General features: G+C 42.8%; 1 protein-coding gene across 5 annotated transcripts in view; it reads left to right on the forward strand.

Annotated features, from left to right (window-relative positions):
- The first annotated feature begins 3,587 nt into the window (after nt 1–3,587).
- The window catches only part of LOC147911555 (uncharacterized), an 86,783-nt gene continuing 66,965 nt past the window's right edge, over nt 3,588–23,405 (forward strand). For all 5 annotated transcript variants that reach the window (XM_087428160.1, XM_087428162.1, XM_087428161.1 and 2 more), the window contains exons 1-12: nt 3,588–11,008; nt 11,690–11,761; nt 12,316–12,526; nt 12,670–12,765; nt 13,718–14,012; nt 15,123–15,226; nt 17,180–17,487; nt 18,232–18,323; nt 20,809–20,844; nt 21,213–21,433; nt 22,368–22,489; nt 22,817–23,079. In XM_087428160.1, the coding sequence (XP_087284286.1) occupies nt 22,443–22,489; nt 22,817–23,079 (310 nt within the window). In that variant the 5' untranslated portion in view covers nt 3,588–11,008; nt 11,690–11,761; nt 12,316–12,526; ... (6 more) ...; nt 21,213–21,433; nt 22,368–22,442. The remainder of the gene's footprint in view (nt 11,009–11,689; nt 11,762–12,315; nt 12,527–12,669; nt 12,766–13,717; nt 14,013–15,122; nt 15,227–17,179; nt 17,488–18,231; nt 18,324–20,808; nt 20,845–21,212; nt 21,434–22,367; nt 22,490–22,816; nt 23,080–23,405) is intronic.

The raw sequence follows: 23,405 nt of genomic DNA on the forward strand, positions 1-23,405 counted from the left end.
GTCTCCTGTTGGGAGGGACTTGAGGGACTTGCATTGTGGTCTCCTCTCATTTGTGTTGAGTACTGCTTGCTGATGCTTCTATAGACTCTTATCTTTTGATAATGGGAAGAGAGGGAGTTTTCTGAGGATCTGTTTGACACTTACACTGGAGAACCTGGTGTGTTGCCTAGTGAGACTCTGGTCATTGCTTTTCTGGGGGGGAGACTGGGTTACTCATTGCTGGGTATACTCATATCTAGTCTTAGTAGTCAGGAGGCATGCTGGGGTTTGTGTTGGGTGAAAATGGTGTGGTATTGGTTGGGGCTCCTTTCTTCTTGGTGTATAGGCGGTTGTAAGTTGGTTTTTGGGGTTTCCAACATCTCTAATCTTGCAGGAATATGGGGGAGCACTTGCTGAAGCTTCCGTCATTTGATGGAGCCCTCATTATTTGGGGGATAACTGGGAGGCATGAGACTGAGTTTCCTGTTGTATCTGGTGCTTGGAGACTGGAGGACCACTGCTTGTATGGGGCTCCCACCTTTCAAGTGTTGGGGTGACAGGGAGGGGTCACTTCATGGAGGGCCATTGTCTCTAATTCAGGGAGAGGATTGTGTTAATTGCATGAGATTCCATGTATCTTTAGTCAGGGGGCTCTGGAGGGGTCTTTATAGAACTCCTTTTTTCTAGTGTTGGGGGAGATCAGAAGTCTCACTTTCTGGGTCTGCCCTTGTCTGTATTGTTGGCATAGACCGGGTGGTTCACTGGGCTGGGCCTTCCCATTGTCTAGTGTTGAGGAGCAGCTAAGGGTGTTACTTATGGGACTGCTGTCATTTCTAGAATTGGAAGTGACTAGGGGGTGCTTGCTGGAGTCCCATAATTTCCAGTTTTGGGGGAATGGAGGTTTTGATGCTCAGACCCCAGCATTTGTGTTTGTGGATGACAGTTGTTATCTGAGGTCTGGTTGCCTCTAGTTTTGGAAGGAACTGGTGATGTCTCTCTAGGGCTTCTGACACATCTGCTGTTGGATGCAGATTGTGAGCACCATTTGCTGGGGCTCCATAATCTCTAGTCTTGCGGGGTGGAGTGAAGATTTCCTTGGAGGTGCTTCCATCATCGCTATTTTTCGGGTATCAGTTCAACATGTTTTTAAAAGCATTATATTTTGAAAATGTTTAAACTTACATAAAAGTTGTAAAAGTATACAGGGTTGTTTTATTCAGTCAATATTCATTATATTTACGTACATTTTCTTTCCTGCTGATGATCATTCCTAACAGTATGTGTCTTTGTGTGGAATTCTTTTCCTTCAGCCTGAAAATTCTCTTTATAGAGTTTCCTGAATTTCAGTTCTGCTGCTGTTTAATTGTTCTAGCTTGTTTTTTTTAAACCCCATTTGAAAAATATCCTTAATTTGTCTGCATTTTTGAAGAATATTTTTCTTAAGTCAGAGAATTTTAAATTGGCAGCTTTTTTCCCCTCCCATTCAACCCTTATCTGTCAGATGTCATTCATGTCTTCTGCTTCCAAAGTTTCTTTTGAAAAGTTTCCAGACTTACTATTGCTCTTTTGAAAGAAATGTATCCTTTTTCTTTGGTTGCTGTAAAGATTTCTAGTTTGTCTTTCATTTTCTACAATTGTCCATGTTTCTTTCCTTTTATTCATAGTTATTTTGAAGTCCTTGTCTGCTAACTCAGGTATCTGGATTGTCTCTGGGTCTGCTTCTACTGATTTATATATTCATAATTGAGAGCATTTTCCTGCTGCTCTGCATGTCTATTAAGCTTTTATTGTGTGCTGGATCTTGTGAACAATACCTCGTAGAAGGTCTTAATCATGTTGCCTTCCTCTAATGATTAGGTTTCTAGTACGAATGGATCACCCTGAGCCTCTGAAGGCTAGGTTTTAGACCCTAAAAGGACATATATATTTCAGTTTTGCACTGACTCCCAAGATGTAGTCCTTACTCTTAGTGTGTGGCACTGACTCTCAGGCTGTGACATTTCTAGGGTCATAATTGAAAGCTAGGACTTTTTTTTCTTTTATCAAGGTCATTCCACTCCAGATGAATCCAAAAGCCAACCTCCCACTCCTGGCATGTGTGATCTCCGAAATTTCTGCACAATATTCAGTTTTCAGTGGCTTTTCTCTTCTAAGTCTCCTAGATTCGTTCCCTGCACGTGCACAAGTTAGGTGTTATTCAAGGACCTGAAGGGGGATTTTTAGTCAGATTTTGGGGTTTCCTTTTGTGAATCTTTATTTTACACTAGAGTATCCTTCAGAGATATTTCATGGTCAGGTTGTATTTCCTCTACCGTAGCCCTGGAATCCAGTATTCCTCAAGAGAGCCCTGGTTCCTTCCTTTTTCTTTAGAATAGTATCTTAGTAACCAATTTCTGGCTGGTTGATAGGTATTCTCATTATTACTGGTGTGTTGTTCTTCTAGGCCTTCTGAGCTGTCAGGCCTTGGAAAGATATGAATCTATACTGTCCTCTACATACACACATTAACTATCTGTCTCTCTATCTATCTATGTATCTATCTATCTACTATCTATCTATGTATCTATCTATCTATCTATCTACCCATCCATCCGTGAAAAGCATGAATTGATAATGGTAGCTCTTATTCCAATCCAACGCCTCAGTTGGATTGGAATAAGAGCCAGCCTTCTCTCTTTCCCTGTTTATAACATTTTTCTTTGACTGTGATACACTGGCTCTCATCATCTACAATATATTTACTTAGTTGTTCATGTCTAGTGTATGCATAAATTAGTTTCAGAATTGCTAACCGATACCCTTCTGAGAAACATTTTTAAGAACTAGACTACAGGATTTCTGATCAGTTCTTTTGATCCAGGCTTACAGGATCTGGTAAAACATAGGTTTCCAAAGTAATTTTGGTTTCCTTTTCATAGCCTTCATTGTGGCTATGTTATTCATTTGCAATACATTTAGATTCATTTGTTATAGCTTGTTTTCCATTTTATGTTCCCTTCACTACCTGGTGGATTAATTTTTTTAACCTACAGTAATATCCACTCTGGGATGTACTGTTCTATGGGTCTTGGCAAATGCATAGAGTTGTGTATCCATCAACACAGTCATGATCTAACATGATACACACATGAACAGTCTTGATAGGACAATTCCATCACTCCCAAATTCCTTTGTGCTGTCCCTTTGTAGTCATCCCCCTCTCTTACTCTTTGCCCTGGAACCGATTGATTTCTTGTCCTTCCCTACAGTTTTGCCTTTCCCCAAATGGAGTACAATGGAATCTACAATAAATGGCTTTTCATCTCTGGCTTCTTTCACTTAGGAAAATGAATCTGATTTTAATGGAGGCATATGTTACACATAGCACAATGCATAGATCTCAGGTGTAGAACTGAATGCATTTTGACAAATGCATACACCTATGTAACCTATGCTCCTTTCAAGATATAGAACGTTCTCGTCACCCCATAAAGTTCCTCCATGTCCCTTCTCAGTCAATCCTTGCTCCTGCCTCACCCCTTCTCCACAATCTGAGGTTAGATGCAACCACTGTTCTGATTATTTTTCCTACCACAGATTATTTTTGACTGTTCTTGGAATTCATACAAATAGAATCATACAATATTTACTCTTTTTTGTGTGTGGCTCATTTTGCTGAGTATAATCCTGTAATGGATTTTAATTAATTCACAATAAAAGATGAAATATATAATGTTTCCTATATACTGGGAGTCTCATAAATGTTTTACATATATTAGCTGATTGAATCCTTAATACAAGTCTGTGAAGTAGTCAATCTCATTGTTCTCATTATACAGATGAAGAAACTTTGGCATAAAAAGTTTGTTACTTGCTTGAGGTAACCATCTCTGAAGAAGAGAACTGAGATTAGGCAGAAGACATTGAACTGCGATAAGTTAAAAACGGAGACCACAGTTGATCCCAATGGGAGCACTGGAGCTGAGGTGGCCCTTCTGGGGTCTCTCAAATTGAGGCAAAGGAATTGGGCCTTTGTATCCGCCCCCCCTCCTCCATGAACCCGTGATTGGAAGTGGGCTGCTATTGGGAGTGGTCACAATCTTAGGTGTGGCACTTTCCTTTGGCCCAAGGAAATTCCCAGAGAGGTTGGCAGTATGAGCCCTTAGAAGAATTTCTGCAGCTACAAGAGCGAGTGACTTAGTCCTGAAATAAGAATCTAGAAAATATACCACTGTCTCCATTATGGTCCACCACTTATGCCACTCAGATGCACTTGCTTCTTACAGTCAGTGCACTAGGATTCTGGTTGGTCTTCTTGACTGGGGAAACTTAGAACAGGAAGATCAGTGGGACAAATTACAGACAGCTCTTGACTGCACCTTTTATTCATGCTACAATTGATACTTACAATCCCACTTCTCCTACTGTCCCATTTAGATTCCCCTCACCCTTGACAAGCACTTCTGGTGGTCTGGGTGGCTTACCTGGAGAGAGGATCCAGTTCCTCATCCCTGAGTCATCTGAACACCTGATCACCACACCCTTCACAGGATACAGCTGCTACACTTAATTATTGGGGAAAGAATATCAAAAGACAGCCCAATGGATTACTTGAAGGCCAAATGTCTTCTTTGCCCTCACTGTATAACAGAAGCCCCTTGTCCTCTGGATGAGTTACTTGTGCCAGAGGCCATAGTGACTTCTTTCATTCTGTTTGCCTTATAAGCAGTAGTAAAGTTCAATGGGACTCTGACTTTGTCTCCTGGTAGAAGTGTCCACCTCTGGGAACCAGGACCCGTTGGTTAATTATTGTTTGCAATTCTTCCCAAGAACCCCATAACCCATCTTACATGAAGAACACCTGCAATGGCAACTATTTTAGACTACACATGGGAGTATCAATGCTTGGATTGCACCTAGGACAGGACAGTAGCTGATGGGATTCCTGGGCAGGGGTATGAACTTCCCACCCAGGTGATTGACAAGAGTACATTCTCAGGCAAAAAAGGGCTGAACAGTTCAGAATATCTTCCATTTGCCCCAGTAGATCCACCTTCTCTATCTTGCTTCACCCAGGAAGGTTAGTGAAGATGAACTACGTCAGCGGGCTTTCTTGCCTTATGGCTTTTGGCTGGGTTTGGTCAATGGGGAGCCTAGACATGAAATCAGAAGGATGAAAGAGAGTGACATCTAGTCCTGGCAATTTCTTGCAGGAGAACCTGGGGCTGGATGCTACCCCTGACCTCCTCTCAGCTCCTGGAATGCATTTCCCTCATCTCTTGTTTCTAGAATTCGATAATTTTTCACTATCCTTACCCCTTCAGGCTTAGCGGTGTTAGTAGAGCCCTGCACTTACCATCTCACTGGGTACCAACCACCTTTTGTGGTGTTCTTACATCCTGTCCGCAACTCTGAGAAGCCCCTTTATGAAAACTCTACTTGAATCATCCTAGTCTCAGTGTGTCCTCTGTTTCCTGCTGAGACTCCCACTGATATGCCAACTCATTGATAGCATAAGGAAAAGACCTAATAGTGAACCATAAAACCCAACAACATCAGGACCGACCAAGTCTCTGACCACATCACCTTCTACTACTCCCTCACTGTCCCCAACTTGATCTACTCCAGTCACACTAGCCTCTGTCTTCCAGACCTTTGCATGAATATATTGCTTTAGTCACACAAATTCGTATGACTTACTGTCCCAACTTGTTATGCTATCTGTTCAAGTGCTCCTTAACTAAGAGTTTATCCCTTCCTATTCTATGTAAATTAGCAAGATCTCAATCCCTCTTAACTATCTTAAAATGCTTTCTACATTTTCTATATGACACTTATAATAACATGTTTTCTTGATTTTTCTATAGTCTGTCCTTCCCCTATTAGAACCTAAGTGCTCCAATAGCAAAAGTGGAGTTTCATTCATTGCTACAGACACCAGTGTCTCCAAAAGTGCTTGGCATATAGAATGTGCTCAAGGAATATGCTGGTGGTTAAGAGTGTCTACTGTCTGGGCTCAAATTCAGGCTCTACCATTTTCTAGCCAAAGAGCTCAGGCAAGTAACATGCCAGTTTTCTCACATCTGAAGTGGGAATGATACTACTGCACACTTCTTAAGTTTATATTTAATACTCTGTAAGTTAATATTAATAAGGCGTTTAGAAGAGTGCCTGGTCTATCAGAAGAAATGTTTAATCATTAATTATGTAGTGAAATACTTCGCTATGAAAAAATTAGACCCCTTCATGAAAAGGAACAATTCACAAGAAAAGACCTAATCCTGTATGTACTTATTTACATTACACCCAAATATATAATGAAAAAATGACAGAATAACAAATAAGAATCTCTTTATCTATAACCGTTAGAAGACTTCAGTACACCTCTATCACTAAATAAGTTTGAGAAAATAGTCTGAAGGTAATACTATATTCAAAAGCAAAATTAGCTTGAGTTCATGAGAAAGTAGTGTCCTAAGGATAGAGCAGTCAGCCGAGTCAAATGATGCTGCGTGGTGAAGTAAGAAAAGAGTGAAAAATGACCACTGGATTGGGCCTCGTAGAAGCTGCCGATGTTCTTGACAAGAACAGATTGAGTGACATACTTGGACAGACCTGATTGAAGTGGATTGAAAAGAATGGGAATTGAGGAAAAGGAATATTTGAATACTAACAACCCTTGCAAATGTTTGCCTTGAAGATTAGCAGAGAAATGGCAAAAGAGTTGTTGAGAGAGACTTTGGGTTTAGGAGAGACAGACTTTAAATGGAATGTACTGGAACATGTAGTAAGTAAGTGCTGGAGTCCTAGCACAGGACATAGGTCTAAGGAAGAGGTTAGGTGTAAATATATGTGAATTTAGACTTCATTTCATGCGAAACTGATATGAACTGGATAATGGATATCCATTTCCTGAACTGTGCATGAGACCAGTTCTTCAGACATTGGTCAAATAGACCTAAGGGTGAGGTTGGCGATATAGGCTGTAAAGTACCATTGAGGCTTACCCAAGGCATGCTCAATGACCTCATCCTTGGGTATCACAGGAATCATGCTGGGCTATTTTTGCCGATTGCAATACCAGCCCTTTCTGATGTTGTGTTTTGATGGATGCAACACCACTCAGTCAATTGCAAGAAACAGAATGTTTGCCTGGGAAAGAAAAAATCCAATCTCAGGACAGGGTAGTTCCCAGAGCCTTGCTGACCCCCATCCCTGATGAAATCTCTGGCAACTTCAGTGGAAGATGTTGCCCAAACGTATTTTTCACCTTTGTCTTTACCAGGGCACAGCGTGCCAGGTGCAGAGCCCCAGGGCAGGGAGGACCCCAGAGCTCCTTACTGAGAGCAGTGAGCAGTTAGGCCTGGACTGGGGGAGTGACAGAAAGAGGACACCGGAAGCAACTCTGACCCACAGTGACATTGAGGGAAGATCTGAGCCAGTATATATTGCTCTTGAAAATGCCCCAGTTCTGGTTAATAACAAATCTTCTTTCCATGGTCTTGAATGGCAGAGCACTTTTAGACACGTGTACCATGCACAGGAGTAAAATTTCCCTGCAGAAGGCTACACTGTAGGTCTCTTTCCATCTCTGCTCCCTCAGTCACCACTGACTAGAGGCCTTGCCTCAAACTGTTGAGTCAGCTGAGATGTTCTTTCTGCTTCTTCTGCCCCTCCTTGGGAAATTTCCACATTCCATGTGCCTGATGAGTTATTCGAGCGGCTTTGATTACATAAGGCCCAGTGTCTACAAGGAAGGGGACTTGGTGGTCAGTGGGTTTTCCCCCTTCTATACATTGACCCAGGATTCAGAAATGCAATGGAAATTTCTTTGTGACTCGTCCAAGCAAAGATGTCACATTTTGCGTGTAAGTTCCTGTGTGTGTGTGAATCCCTCTGACAGTTATGAAAGTTGAATATAAAAGCTGTATTGAGATTCTCCCGTAAACTATGAATCATCAGCTCCTTTCTTTTCCTTCAATAATTATTTGTGGCTTCCTTTCTTTTTCCCTTCTGGAATATTTTCCTTCCAAACAGAAGACAGAAATAAGCATCTTTTATTTTCCCCTGCCTTGGAATAATCTCCATTAGTGATTATTTTCTGAAAGCCTAAAGGATGCAAATTGTAGGGGAAAAACACCAAGATCCTACTGCAGTGATCCACAAGCCATCCTGCTCCTTACCCATATTGTGGGAGGGGAGGAAATCTTTGGGCAAACCATACCTTGGCTAGAAGTTAGTACTAAGAGAAAGTCTCATCATAATGTATAGATTATTCAAAAATGAACTATTTATTGAGATGATATTTATTTTTCTTCAAAATGCATTTACTCAGTATCTTTACGGTCTAAAATAATTTGGTGTATTCTCTGAAAAAGATGTGTTTTTTTTCCAGTTTTATTGAGATATTATTGACGTTCATCACTGTATAAATTTAAGGTGTACTGCGTAATGGTTTGACTTATATATTTGGTAAAATGATTACCACAATAAATTTAGTTAGCATCTATCATCTCATATAAATATAATAAAACAGAAAAAGCAAAAAAAGAAAAGAATATTTTTTTCCTCTTGATGAGAACTCAGGATTTAATATCTTAACATTCATATGTATCATACAGCGGTGTTAACTATAGTCGTGTTGTACATTTGATCCCTAGTACTGGATCAAAGATCAAGTGTTTAACATAGATATACATATATATATATATAAAATGGAATTTTCTAGATCTTTTTATTAATTGCTAGCCTAATGATACTGTGGTCAGAGAATGCATTGTGTATAATTTCAATATTCAAAGGCTTACTTGATGGCCCAGTATATGGTCAAATGTATGTATATTCTTTGGGGTTCATAATATACCAGCGTTATTTACATTTATATGTAAATATCTGTTAAGCTTAAGTCTTCCATAACTTTGCATATTTTTTTTGTCTTTAATTTGACCATTTCTAAGAGGATATGTTAAATCTCCAAATCTGGTTGTTCGTATATGTACTTATGCACATGGGTCTATAAATAATAGCTCTTTTTCACTTTGGGGGGATATATATAATGACTGTTAGTACTCGATCTTCTCTTCCTTTCACCACATATGGTCACCACATATGTCACATATGACATATGGTCACCACCTTTGATATTTCACATGCTTTTTGCTTTGAACTCGGATTTTATCAGATATTAACAAGGATACCCATGCTTTCTTTTGGTTCATATTTAAATGGAATACCATTTCTACCTATTTTAACCTCTTCTGTGTTTTGCTTCAAGTATAGGAAAGCATGTAGTTGGGTCCTGTGGTAGGTGGAATGTGCCCACAAAGGTGACCAATTCCTAATCCTTCGAATCTGTGAATATGTTACCTCACATAGAAAGGAGACTTTGCAAGTGTGAAGAAGTCAAGGATCTTGAGATGAGGAGATAATCCTGAATTATCTGGATGGGTCCAATATAATCACAAGGGTCCTTACAAGTGAAAGAGTAAGTCAAGAAAGTCAGAGTCAGAGAAGGAGTTATGACAATGGAAACAGAGATTGAAGTGATATGAGGCTGTTACCTAGGAATGTAAGCAACCTCTAGAAGCTAGAAAATGCAAGGAAATGGACTCTTCTCTAGAGCCTCCAGAAGGAATGCATTCCTGCTGACACCTTTATTTTAGCCAGTGAGACTCATTTTAGATTTCTCTCCTCCCAAAGTATAAGATAATAAATTTTGTGTTATTTTAGGCCTCTAAATCTGTGGTAGTTTCTCAGAGTAGCAATAGGAAATGAATACAAGTCCTATTTGTAATCCAATATGAGTGTTTCTGTGTGACTCAGAATTACAGCATCCCAACATTTTGGATTTTAAAGCTGTATTCACCAATGAAAATAATATTTTAATGTTAGAGCACCAAAAGCCTGTGTTCTGCTGTGCAATCTTCTGGAATTGCATGTTGTACCTTGTCAATTAAATTGTTTGAAAATTAACGTTGGACTGAACTTAGATGTGTAAGAGAGGAATCAACCCAAAGATAAGCTGTAAAGCTCACTGCTTATGATGGTTTTCTAATCTGCAAAGAAATAGATGAAAAGCTGCAAGTTTACACTGCTCCTCGGACTCTGAATTGTTTTTACTCTTTTAGAAAAACATAGAGTCATAAATTGCTTCTTCCTCTTTATTTTCTCCCTAAGACTATCTCCCTATTTATTATGGTGCAATTTCCCTGCTTCTGGTAGTATGTGTTTCCTAAGTCTGTGAGGCAGGCAGTTTTAGAAAGGTATATTGCAAAAGTTTTGATGATACCATTCTGTCCTCGACTTGCCCTTCCTTCAAGTTTTTCTTATGCACTCCCCTGTCCTACCTAGTTTCTTTAATGGATTATAAACTTTTGCTTCATCTCACTATACCTGCACATGCCCATGACCAACCTCATGTTGGTGCCACTGTATGAAATAGTGTTTGACTTGTAAAGAAATATGCAAATGGGTTCTTTCCCCTTAAGCATCCTTTGTGCCTCTTCTTTCCACTAATTCATTTTAGGATATTGATCTATCTCTTTTGAGTCCAGAGTTGTAGGGCTTGATCTTCCAAGGCTTTGGGAACATCTTGTGCGTGTGCTCCAGATTCCAAAGTCATGAAGAGACAGCCATTGCTCTGGAATGAACAAGTTGCTTAAGTCAAAATGCCACCCTTTACTCTTTTTTTTTCCCACATGAGTTATGCCTGAAGTGCATGACTTGATCTTTATTTTTAATACTATGGCCTTGGTACAGGTTGAACTTCAAAAACTATCGTTATGTCCTGGTCTTTGTTTTTGCCATCGAGGAGATCAAGAGGAGCCCCCAGCTGCTCCCCACCCTGTCTCTGGGTTTCCATGTCTACAATTCCTTCCACAGTGATGTCAGCACCTTGGTGAGCACCCTGAGGTGGTTATCGGGATGGGGTCAGATGATCCCTAATTACACCTGCCAGGCACAGAACAAGAATGTGGCTGTCACTGCAGGAACCACACCAGCATTCTCTGCCCACATTGGGACACTGTTGGAGCTCTACAAAATACCACAGGTATGAGCGTGGTGGAGGGATGGATCTGGAGGGACTGAAGTTTTCCTCCTTGGTGAAATTCTGTGGCCACTCATGTGGAAAAGAAGAAAGTGGTTTTGCATGTCTGCCTAATAGGAAAAAACCTACCACAGATAGTTCTTGAAATGGTGGATTCATTGTTTTGGTGTGTGAATCTGAGAGAGGGATGAAGTAGCCAGAGGCTAGCGTCACTGTCTAAAGCAGACCACAGGATCTTCTGGAAGTGTGGTTGCCCAAATTCTCTCAAAGGAGTGGAAGCCAGATATTCTGAAATAATCATACCCTAGTTATTTATCGAATAGTTAATAAAATTTTATATGTAAACATGTACTTAAAGCCACTTTACACTCTTCAAATGCTTTACAAATAGTCACAAATTTAATCCTAATATAAGACAATGAATAGGTAACGTTATTATGGGACTTTTTAGAGATATAGAAACTAAGATGGATAGAGGTTATTTAACCTTCTCAAGTGCGTTAAGCTAGTCACATTAGAGTCAGGATTTGAACCCAGGCAGTCTGGCTTCAACGCCAAGCTTCCCCTCAATCACTTCTACCATCAGATAATATTGCTTCATACTCAAAGTGTTAGCACCAAGAATGTAAGTTTAGCTAACTGATCATATGAATTTTGTTGAAATTCTGTTTATTTTTCTTCCAGAGAACTCAATATGGAACACTTTTTCTCTTTTGATTCAGACAACCTATGGAGATTTTGATCCTGTACTGAAAGGTAAGGACTAGTTTTCCTCTCTCCATCAGATAGCTCACAAGGACACATCTCTAGTCTTCAGAATGGTCTCATTGTTGACACATTTTGGCTGGACCTGGGTAGGAATCTTAGTATCAGTTGATACAAAAGGTGAGCAATTCCTCTGGGAACTTAGAAGAGAGACGACTAGGAACGGTGCCTGCCTGTGACTAAGATACCTGTGAGCAAGAGGACGTACACTTCAAAAGATTGGACCTTCATAGCCAGAAGCACAGACTCATCAGCCAATGTGTTTATCATTTATGGTGACACAAGTAGATTAATAAATGTGAGCATTGCAGGAAACCATTATTTAACCACTCAGAAGGCGTGGATCACTACACCACAGTGGGATGCTTCTTTTATTCCACGTCACCACTTTTTCGATACCTACCATGGGAGTCTTTCCTTTGCACACCACAACTTTGAGATATCTGGATTTAAACACTCTCTATGGACAGTTAGCCCCTCTAAATACCAAGAAGACTTTTTCTTTACCAAATGATGGCTTGAACTTTTGAACTGCTCATTTGCAGGAACTGAATGTGGAAATTTTTGGAGTGTCCATTCAATGTCTCCCTGGAGTCTCTGCCAAAGGAAAAATTAGACACGACTGTGTCTGGATCCAGCTACTACATCTATGATGCTGTGGATGTGGTGGCCTGAGCCGTCCATGAAATACTTTTTATAAAAGCAGAACAGGGGTCCATAATGGATGCAGGCCAGCTCATGTTTCTCCCTTAGCAGGTAAAATTCTCCCTTAAATAGGATTCTCATTATTGTTCTTTTAGGATCCGAGAGTTATTTTATTTGAGTATCAAATTGTGATTGTCACATTGTCACAGATCAGCAGTGACTTGTGCATAATGCATTACTGTTCTTTCTTACAGGTTGCAAGTAAACCTCTAATGATTGTAGGGTCTAATTAGCAACAGTGTCAACTCTTTTAACTAGAAATAATTGATTAAAAACTTTCACTGTGAGAGGTAAGTGTTCAAGAGAAAACAATGACAATTCATCCCAGGGAATTAAAAAATTCAGGGATTTCCAAAATCTAGTTCTGGCCTTATCCCATGATATCTTAAATGCTTCTGGGGAAAGGACAATTTATTTGAACTTCCTGCATTTTTCTAGAAAGGCTACTGATAGCTAAATAAATATTTCCCCATTGAAATTTAAAATGACTTTTGGAAGCAAGGAGTTTGATCTCCTTTTTACAGATGAGAACCCCAATACTGTGAAATATATTTTAATTCCCCAAGTCCTTATCAGTTCTACTTAGATGAATTTGTACATGAACCTAGACTTTTATAAATCCAAAACCTATGAATAATGTGTCTTGAAACTCTTGCTTTCAGGTACGAGGAAGTGAATGTCATGTCAGATCTAAATACACGCATTTATTGTGAATATATATTTGTCTATGTATATATACAACCATATATATAGTTATGTATTATATAAACATTAGTTATACATTTATATAGAAATTATATCAATTAACGCATGAAGATTCTGTACTAGGAGCTTTCATCTCTCCTCTCTCATTTAATAAAATATTTTGTTCACAGGTAGGAAGAAGCAGGCTGTTTTTCTGTGTCTCTTCTTGAGCTCGAGGAAACTCCCTAGCACCCCTAAAGCAAACCTCATTGCTCAAGGTGCAGCTCAGGTTTAGCCCTACAGCACTCCCTGGACGTGGAATCTTCAGGAATGGTTTAAACATCACTGTGTGCTCTCTGATGGCAGACAAGAATGCCTGCTTCCTTAAGCATGCAGAATAGTAAACACTCCCCAAATTGAACTTATTCAGAGGATGAATAATATAGAGGGGAAAAAATCTAATTGCTGGGCAACTCAGTATCCCCACCAGTTCGAATCTGGGTTTTCTGCCTTCAATTTCCATGCGCATTTCATTTCCCAATTATGTCTCCCTTTTAGCTCCACCCATTCCTGAGAAACACCCAATTTAAAAAAGGCACTGGAGCTCACGTGTCCCTGGATGAGAAAAGAAACTCTGTGTCACAGCATGAAATTCTGAACTATATGATTCTCCTAAAGGTCTTGGACTTCAGGTGAAAGTAAGGGAGTTTGTTCCCCAGGATCCACGGGGTCAAGGTTCCATCACACATGAGGAGCTGATAGACTGGGCTGTGGGATTCCAACAGGTTGCAGACAACTCAATCTTGGATTAATCATCTACATCACAAGATAGAGAGCATATACGAAAATAATGGTGAAATCATTTAACTCATCACAAAATCCTCTTTTGTTGATATAATTTTTCTTACTGTCCAAGAGATATTGAAAGGACACTTGCAATTAAGGAGATATTCCTGAATTTTGAAATGCTTTATACATTACAGCAGGACAGTGAGGCTACCAATTTAATAGGATGAGCTGATAAAAAATTGATTGAATTCCCATTTAAGCTGAAAAAGTGTCAATCTCATGTGCTTGCAAATTTATTGCTCTGCATGCATTGTGCCCTGAAGATATAACAGATGCTGATGACCTAGACTTCTGATGATTTAAAGATACAATTCAAATTGTCTTTTGCCATATGCTTTTCTTCCAGAAAACAAATTTTATTCTCTTTAATGAGAATCAAATGAATTGACATTGAGGGTTTTTTTTAATATTTCAATATTTTATTAATTTTCCTTATATTTCCATCTCTTCATCCCAACTTTATACATTCTTGTAGAAAAATTCACCATCAGAAAAAAAGATTCTTTTGGCTCCCCTGGAACTGCATTCTTCCTCTTCTTCAGATTTCCCTTTAGAACTCAGTCTTGTAAGCCATCCCTCAAGATGCTATATTATATCATTCAAGCCTGTCCCTGTGTCTTTGGTGTATAATCTACCTGACATCAAATACAGTACTAAATAAATTCAATAATTACAATTTGTACTAATCAAACAATTCTCATATAAATGCATTGTATGAATTAAAATATTATTTTATATTAAGGTAAAATCTGCTTATAGTTCAAAAAAGTAATCCTGGAATACCATATTCAGAATCACAATTGTTATTGCCAGATGCCCAATTCCATAAAACAAACAAGTGTCCTAGTCATTGAGATGGAAAATTTTTTAAATCAGTACGTATTTTCGTGTTGGGAACTCTTTTCTGCAGATTGACCTTGATTTTATTTTGCTTTCCCTGGGTGCATCAATCATGTCAAATCTTATAGGTGATCTCTAAGATAAGTTTTGAGATAACTTAAACAATATTATCAATTATTCAATATTATTAAATAAAAAAATATTATCCAATTATATAGTATTGTTCAGTATCATCAATAATTCTCTTCTTTCAAACTCCCCACTCTGGGTGTAGGACGTTCTGTCAGCCAGGATTCAGGAACATCCCTCAGGAAGAGAGAGCTACCTGCTGCTTTGTCTGTGTATTGTGCCCCGAGAGAGAAATATGTAATCAGACAGGTATGAACTGACAAAATTACACAATCACTTTCTCTCACCTCTTCTTTGTCTCCAAATAAAATGTAAAGGATCTGAGAGTAACCAATACCATCACATTTCTTCATTATTTTCTATTATTTCATTCACTCATTCAATACATTCATTTAGGAAATCAATACATCGTTTCCATGTTAGGAGTTAACTTGATCTGGCTTCCTTATACTCACATTGTTAGGTTCTGCTGAAGCAGCTCTTCTCAAGGGAATACAACCCTTAAACCACATGTTGTGTTAGGCAAACACTTAGAGATTCCATAGCACCATATACTCATCTTGATCACAGAATAACACACATGGAATTACAATGGAAGTAAGTGTGGGTGTCTTTAGCACATGCCTCCTATTCATATCTTTACACCCAAGGTGACGAGCACTATGCCTTACACATAGTAGGTGTGCAAAAACCGGAACTAAAGATTCAATAAATGAATGGATATATTATATTATTATTACTCTAGTAGAAGACATAAACAATGAACTGAGCATGCAAACTTGATAAGATAAAGGCCCTGCTTTCCAAGAAATCATAGTGAGGTACATGTGAAAAAAGAATAACAGGACAATTTGAAAAGTGCCAAAATAAAGGTAGTTAGAGGTTAGCAGAGTCAACAAGAGTAGATAGTGTTACTTGGATAAATCAGATAATTCTTCATGGAAAGCTTATGTTTGAGTTGAGCTTTTAAAAAGATGGGGGGATTTTTCAGTTAAAGATGAAGAGGGACTCTTGGCAATAGATGTTTGAGCAACAAAAGTTATGCAAGATGAATAAGTTCTGGAGACCTACCATCCAACATGGGCCGATAGTTCACAATACTGTATTGTAGACTTAAAAATTTACTAGGAGGGTAGATTTATGTTAAGTGTTCCTACCTCAAAAGAAAAAAAGTATTTTAAAAAAGGAAGTTAAAAAAAATAAAGAGAACAGGAGGAAACATTTGGGGGTGATGAATAGGTTAAGGACTTGAGTAGTGATGGTTTCACGGGTGTATATTATCTCCAAACACATTAAGTTGTATACATTAAATATGTACAGCTTTTTGTATGTCAGTCATACCTCAATAAAGTGTTTTTAAAATGTTTTCATGTGGCATATTCAGACATTCAGAATATGGCTAATATGACTGGAATGAGATGATAAAAGACTGATCATGAATGATGATGGAATAGGTAAATAATGAAAAAAAATCCCATCATATTTAAAGTACAATATTCCAGTCTTACCAAACAAAACAGCAAACAATTCATATATACTTATTACCAAAGTTATCTCTACATTGCTAAATGTTCTGTCCAGTAAGATAATTCATGAAATAACATATTACAGAAATAATAATGGGCTGGAGGAGAGAGCATGTTTACAAATTATGTTTGTTGTTAGAATGCATCTGGCTATAAATTAAAAAGAAAAAAATCTAAAAGTGTCTTTTAAAAAATATTTATTATATCCCATAAAAAAGACCAGAGTAATTTACTACGATGATTCTTTGTGCCAGAAAAAATAAAAGCACAATTGTTGCATTATAAAGATGGAGAAGGAAATAGGTTTCATTCCATTTGTTATTTACTTGATGAATGTTGTCATAGATATCACTTTTTACAAAAAAATAGTGAAAGAATTAAAAAAAAGGCCAGAGATAGAATGCCTCCAGGTTTAGGGAAAGGAATGAAGAAAAGCTATTCAACATCCAGCTACCTGTACAGTCTAGGGGTGCACGGAAAGCATCGCCTCCAGCCCCGCCCCTGGAGCTGATTTCCTCCCACTGTGAAGTCGGCCAGACTTATTCCAGCCCCACCCCCGCCTCTTCCCGCCCCTGGAACTGGTCTCCGCGGACAACCTCCTGGCCTGGCTCCGCCCACACCCTTGGTCCCCCTCCCCCGGGCCTGGTGTCACTCACACCCTTGTCCCCGCCCACAGCCCGCCCCTAGAACTGGTTCCCGCCCCTAGATTTCGTCCCTGTCCCTGGTGCTGACCCAGCCCGCGTCCCAGCTTCGCACTCACTCTAGACACTGGAGACCTCCCCCGAGGCTGGGGTGCGCGGCCCCGCCCCGCCCGCCGCCTCAACCCGGAGCCCCCAAACGTCCGTCCTCCCCGAACGCCCGCCCGAGACCGGAAGCGGAAGCGCGGGCGGCGCCGTGGATGGAGCGGGCGGTCTGCGCGGTGTGTCCAGTCTTCTCGGCGCGGACCGCATTCCCGTGGACCTTCGGCCGAAGGGGCGAGGCGCGGTAAGCGGCGGGCGGTCCCGGCTCCGGTCGCGGTCCAGGGAGGGGCCTGGGCCGCGGGCAGCCCCGTCACGGCCCGGCGTCCCTCCGTCCCCCCGGAGCCCCGTTTCCCCCGGGCTGTTCGCTCAGGGCGCCCGAGGCTGCTGTTCCTCCCGGCTCCGGGCGCCGCCGGCCCCTCCTCAGAGTCCCCGTCACCGTCCTCCGTGTGATTTTGTCCCCAGGGGGCTTATCCGCGTCTGCAGGCGGTGTTTGGGTTGTTACTAATGGGGGCGCTCCTGGCATCTAGAGGGGGAGGCAGGGATGCTGCTCAGCGTCCTCCAGGGCCCAGGACGGCCCGACAGAGAATCATCCGGCCCCAGATGTCAGTGGTGAGGAGGTTGGGAGACCTGCTCCAGGGCCTGAAAATCTCCCCAGCCCTGAATGAAGTGTGGGAAATGTTTACAAGTCAGCGAGTCACTTACAGGGGCCATAAATGACAAACTTGTTTAAAGGGTCCGGAGTCACCAAAAAGTCTCTGTCCAGCCAAGAGAGTTGAGCGAGTCAAGTGCACACAGCACGGAACTGCTTCTCCCATCTTGGGGAGCAGGTGGCTGGACAGGAATCGGGAAAATCCAGTCTCAGCCAACAGTTACAGTTAAATAAGTAAATACGAAAAAGAAAAGTAAGTGGGGTGGGCTTTCCTTCCATCACCTGTATTACTCCCTGTAAAAGGCCTCAAAAGCAATCTTTGCTTTTTTTTTCCGTTAGAAAAGAAAAGTGTCTGTGGGGCTCAAGTTTGAGTTGAAACCAGGCTCAGGGTCCACCTGTCCTCGCTGATCCGTGGATTTCTGTGTGACCAGGTGAGTACCCTGTGGACCTGGTACCAACAGGTTCCAGCAGCCTCCGCTGTGCAGAAGACCTGCCAGTGGGCTTTCCTGGGCTCAGGTTGTCAGCACAAGGACTCACTGAGAGTGAGGGTATCATGAGAAAAATTATTTATGTTTGATGGATTATATTCAAGGGAAAGATGGTAAGGTGTGTGAGGCTCTGTGTGTGTAAATAATTCAGAAAATACAGTTATTTGCAAAGAAGAACACATTAAACAAATATATGTAAATAAGTGTAAATATGTGTAACAGTAAAGAAATATAGACTTACCTGCATTCCGAATTCTCAAAAGTCAGGATTTCATGTATAAATATAAATATATAAATGTTTTACGTGTATATGTAATATTACAAGACATCTCATTAAATATTAGCAGGGATGCTCAGCAACATTCCTCAGGCCTATTCAATTTGACTTCTAAAGACCTATAAATGCTCCACAAAGATTCAAAATCTTACAGACACCTGGAGAAAAATATGATTTGAACTTCTTTATGTTAGTAACAGAAATGTAAAGTTAAATTGACCAGCAGCCGGATTTATTTTCAGCATATTGTTGTTGTTTATGAGATTTCAAATCATTTGGAGGAATATTAAGCAACACCTTTTAGATAGAAGGGTAGGGCACTAGTCTCCAAAAAGATTGTCCTCTCCACCTCACATTCTAAAGGGAATTAACTTTGCTTCTTGAATCCTTTCTGAAATAACAGTCTGGTGATTCACGTTGAAGACAATCTTGTTAAGTAATTTTATATATAATTGTTGGCCTCTCCTAATTGTGTGTGTATGTCTGTGTGCCTTTTTCATTCTAGCATTCCTGGGACGTTCTTGAGGGGAATGTGTGCTTGTCATGCAATAGATATTGTTTGAGTGCACAATTTATGGGGACCCACCATCCTCATTTATTCAGAACAGAGGGGTTTTCCAGGACACAGGACATTTAGCGTTCAAACCAGGATGGTTCCTCATCTGATGAGCCAGGCCCTGGGCCAGATGCGTGGGGACCTGGAGAACCAAACAGACCTTGTCCCACCTCCATGGGATTTATATTCTGTTAGGGAATTTGGATTTTAGACAGTTAATGATGAGAGTGATTTGGGAGTTTGGCACAAGGGGACTAAACCGGAGGGGGCAGGGAAGCCCTCTTGAGAAGGATTGATAGTTAGCTTGAGAGCTAGAGTTGGGACTGGATTTAGGTGGTTGGAGGGTTAGACTGGAGTGAGGGTGTGGGAGTGTGTTCAAGAGAGCGTTTCAGGCAGAGGGACCCGCATGAGGACACACCTGAAGCAGAGAGCCTGGTGTGTCCATGACCTGAAAGAGGGATGGCTGAGCCGAGTCAACACAGGGGGAGAGGTGTGAGCCAGACCAGCGAGGGGAACAGGCTGGACCAGGTCAGGCGTGACTTTGGACTCTGTTCTAAGACCAGTGGGAAGACACTGGAGAGGTGCGAGCAGATGGGTGATGTGATTGGCGTTTGGTCTAAGCATGTGGGTTAAAATGGACTTGAGGCTTAAGAATGAAGACTTAAGAGGCAGATAGGAGGTGTTGGGAAGAAGGTTACGAATAAGGTGATTGTTCCCTAGGCCTGGATGATGGCTGTGGAGTAGGAAAGAAGTAGAAAGAAAAGACCTTGGAGTGTAGAACCGCGAGAAGGTAACGGTACTTTCTTGCCTGGATGTGTCAGATGGCACAGGGCAGTGACTGTGCTCCTCGCTGCTGTCCGTGCAGACCTGCAGGCGCCCCCTCACCCAGGTCTGTGTGTTCACCCCACTTAGCCACTCACAGGCCTCCCTCCACATCTTAAAGGAAGTCAGGCCTTACTTGTGAGGGGGTTGTCTCAGACGGGAGACACCGAGGAGAGCCCCTCCAGGCATCAGAGCAGCCCCTTCAGCCTCTCCCTCAGGCTCCTCCCCCTCCACTCTCTCGCTTTCCACCCTCAGAAGGACCCCTGCTCAATATTCCACGTCCCCATGTTCTTCCTCCCTCAGGCTTGAGAAGGGTGGGCAGCCAGTGGGGTGGACATTGTCTGTACCTTCCACTCTGACCCCCGCAGGTCCTGGGCTGGACAGAGAGCAACTCTACTGGGAGCTGAGCCATGAGAGCCAGGGCGTCACCCACCTGGGCTCCTTCATCCTGGATGGGGACAGCCTCTATGTCAGTGTTGAGGGGCTGGGCTACAGCCGTGCTCTCTGTCCCTATCATAGTTCTGTGTTGCCTCCATTGCTCTAAAGTGAGCTGTGATCCATCTCTGTCTCCTTCTGGTCGGGATGCAGTCTTCTGGGGTGATGACTGGGGCCAGCCACCTTCCATCTCGTTTCATCCCCCCTGAACACCCCTCCACTCTTCCCCTCTGCTTTTCCCTAAGCTTTTCCCACAAAGGTCCCTATGTCCTCCCTCTCCCTTAATCCTTTATGTTCACCCCAACTCTTGCTCAGCTCCTCTCACCTTCTCTCCACAGCTGACACCTATGGAGCTGTGGCCCTGACTACTACCAGTGAGTATTCCTGGCCCTCATCTCCTGGGTTCCATCCCCATTTGGGGTTGGGGAGCAGTGGTTCTCCTGCACCCACTGTCCTTGGTGAGAGAAGGACCTGGAAGGGCCCTAACTCATCCCTTCTCTCTCTCCCGTGTTCTGGTGGAGAGTCCCAGCCCAGTGTGAGAAAGCCTTAGTGACAGACATGTTCTCCACCACATTCTGACCCCACGTGGTTTTCACTTTAATTCTCCTAAAGCCTCACCCTTGGTCCTCCTTTTCCAGGTATCCCGTATGTCTGTCCAGTGTTCTGCCCGTCCATGTGTCTCTCCTCTGTGTTCAGTCTCTTGTTCACCTATCTCACTCTCTTGGGCTCCTCTCATCCACAGGCTTGCTCATTCCTCTACTCACACAGTCACCCCTCCCCTCACTCTCATTTATGCTTCACCTGTGAATGGTGGTCCTGGGACAGCCACTGCTGGAGCCCAGGTGAGCCTGGGGGCTCCTCCCACTCTGTCCCTCCTTGGGACAGCCCTCGCCACAGCTCCCGAGCCGGCCACCACGTCCCTGCATACTTGATCATCAACTGTGCCACCAGAAGCCACCACAGGTGTCTGGGGGCCCCTTTTCCTTCCCAAGAGAAGCTCTCCAGCCCCACACCTCCACCAGCCAGTTGTGATCCAGGAGCTGGGCAGCCACAGTGTGAGATTCTGGTTTTGAGGAAATGGTGCTGATCACAAAGATTATACCAATGATTCAGTCTGAGGCCAGCCCTCAGAGAGCCCCTAGCCTTGTGAAATTAACACACCAATATAACACTGTGTGGGAGGTTTCGGGAAGAGGCACCTGGCATAGTTTGCAGAGGAAGAGCTTGCTAGAGAAAGTTTCACCTGAATAGAGTCTTTAAGAATGAGCAGGAGAGACCCAGGCAGGTAGAGGATGAAGAGTTTTTCTGGCAGAGAGGATTCCATGAGCAAAGTCTTGCGCCAGAAACAATATGCCATATGGGGAGAATTGAAACGAATTTGGGTTGCGTGAAGCATAAAGTTTAACCCGCAGTACATGGATAAAATGAGACTGAAAGGTCAGCAGGAGCCAGATTGAGTAGAGCCTTGAGTGCCAGGTCAAGAAGGTTGAACTAAACACTGAAGACCATAGGGAGCCATGGGTGGTACTAGAGCAGTGGTGGCCCTAGTGAGGTATTAATTTCAGAAAGATTCTTCTAGTGGTCAATGTAGAACATCCTTTAGACAGAGCATCCAGTGAGCCTGCTGGGGTGTTGGTCCGGGTGAAGGAAGTTAAGTCCCCTGAGCTGGGACAGGGATGGAGAGGGAGTGTATGTGAGGACCAGTGTTCAAGGTGAATGGGTGTTACTGGGAGGGAGGAGGAGCTGAGCAGATATGCCGGTTCTGACTTGGGTGACCACACGGGTGGGTGGTGGTGCCCCTGGGAGAGAAGACGACAGATGATAATGAGTGCAGGACTCTGGTGTGGTCTCAGGCCAGCTCTCAGTGATGGCCATCGCTCTCCCTCTCGTCTTGCAGCTTTGGGGCACAACCTGAAGACCCTCACAGTCACCTTCCCCATCTCCACCCTCCGGTATTCATCAGACAGGAGCAATGGCTCAGCCACGTTCAACTCCACTGAGAGGGTCCTGCAGAGCCTGGTGAGACCCTGGTCCCAGCAGCTCCTGGTGGGTTAAATCCCACCCAGCCCCTCCCCCAACCCCTGTCCCTCCTGCTCATCCTCCTCCTCCTTCCTCCCCAGCTGGATCCTTGTTCAAGAAGAGCAGCCTGGGCCTCTTCTCCTTGAGTTTCAGACCGGTCTCCCTCAGGTAAGACCCTCCCCTGAGCATTTGCCCCTAATGACCACTTTTGTGACCACCCCTCTCTCAGTCTCCCCACTGTCCTCCCATTTCCTCCTTCCTGTTCTGGCCCCCACCCCAGAGGTTTCAGGACCTCTCTCTAGATTCCCCATGTACCTCTCTCCCCAGGCCTGTGAAGGATGGGGGAGCCACCTGTGTGGACGCTGTCTGCACCCACCACCGTGACCCCGTGGGCCACCATGCCTCTGTGCTGGGAGCTGAGAGTCTCCACGTGTCTGCTCTTCCTCTCGGTGGCTCCAGGCTCTGCACCCTGGAGTTTATGCATGCAGAGAGAGCACCAGCTGCATTTCCGCAGCATCAGCTGGAACCACAGCAACCCGGAGCCCACATCCTCGGAGTACACCGCCCTGCTGAGGGACACCCAGGACCAGGTGGGGTCTCCCCTGTCCCGTCTCTCCTTGCCCTGAGGGCACCCTCATTCCTCTGCCTGACTTACATCTGTTACATGGTTGTTTCAATCCTTCACATTCCCTGCGTGTCTGGGTTCTCTCAGTTTCCAGAGGTGATGTCCTAGCTGCCTTCCCCATTTCTCACATGGGTAAACTGAAGCTCAGAAAGGGGAGTATTGTGTCTAAGGTCACACAGTGAGTTAGGGGCAGAGCCAGGATTTGAAGTCAGGTCTCCCTTGCCCCAAAGTCTGTGATCTTTCACCGGCTCCAGTGGCGCCCCGCATCCCCAGGAGACCTCCATCTCTCCC

Source organism: Ceratotherium simum, unplaced genomic scaffold (genome assembly GCF_057802395.1).
Source record: "Ceratotherium simum simum isolate JZ-2026a unplaced genomic scaffold, ASM5780239v1 HiC_scaffold_43, whole genome shotgun sequence".
Taxonomy (NCBI): domain Eukaryota; kingdom Metazoa; phylum Chordata; class Mammalia; order Perissodactyla; family Rhinocerotidae; genus Ceratotherium; species Ceratotherium simum.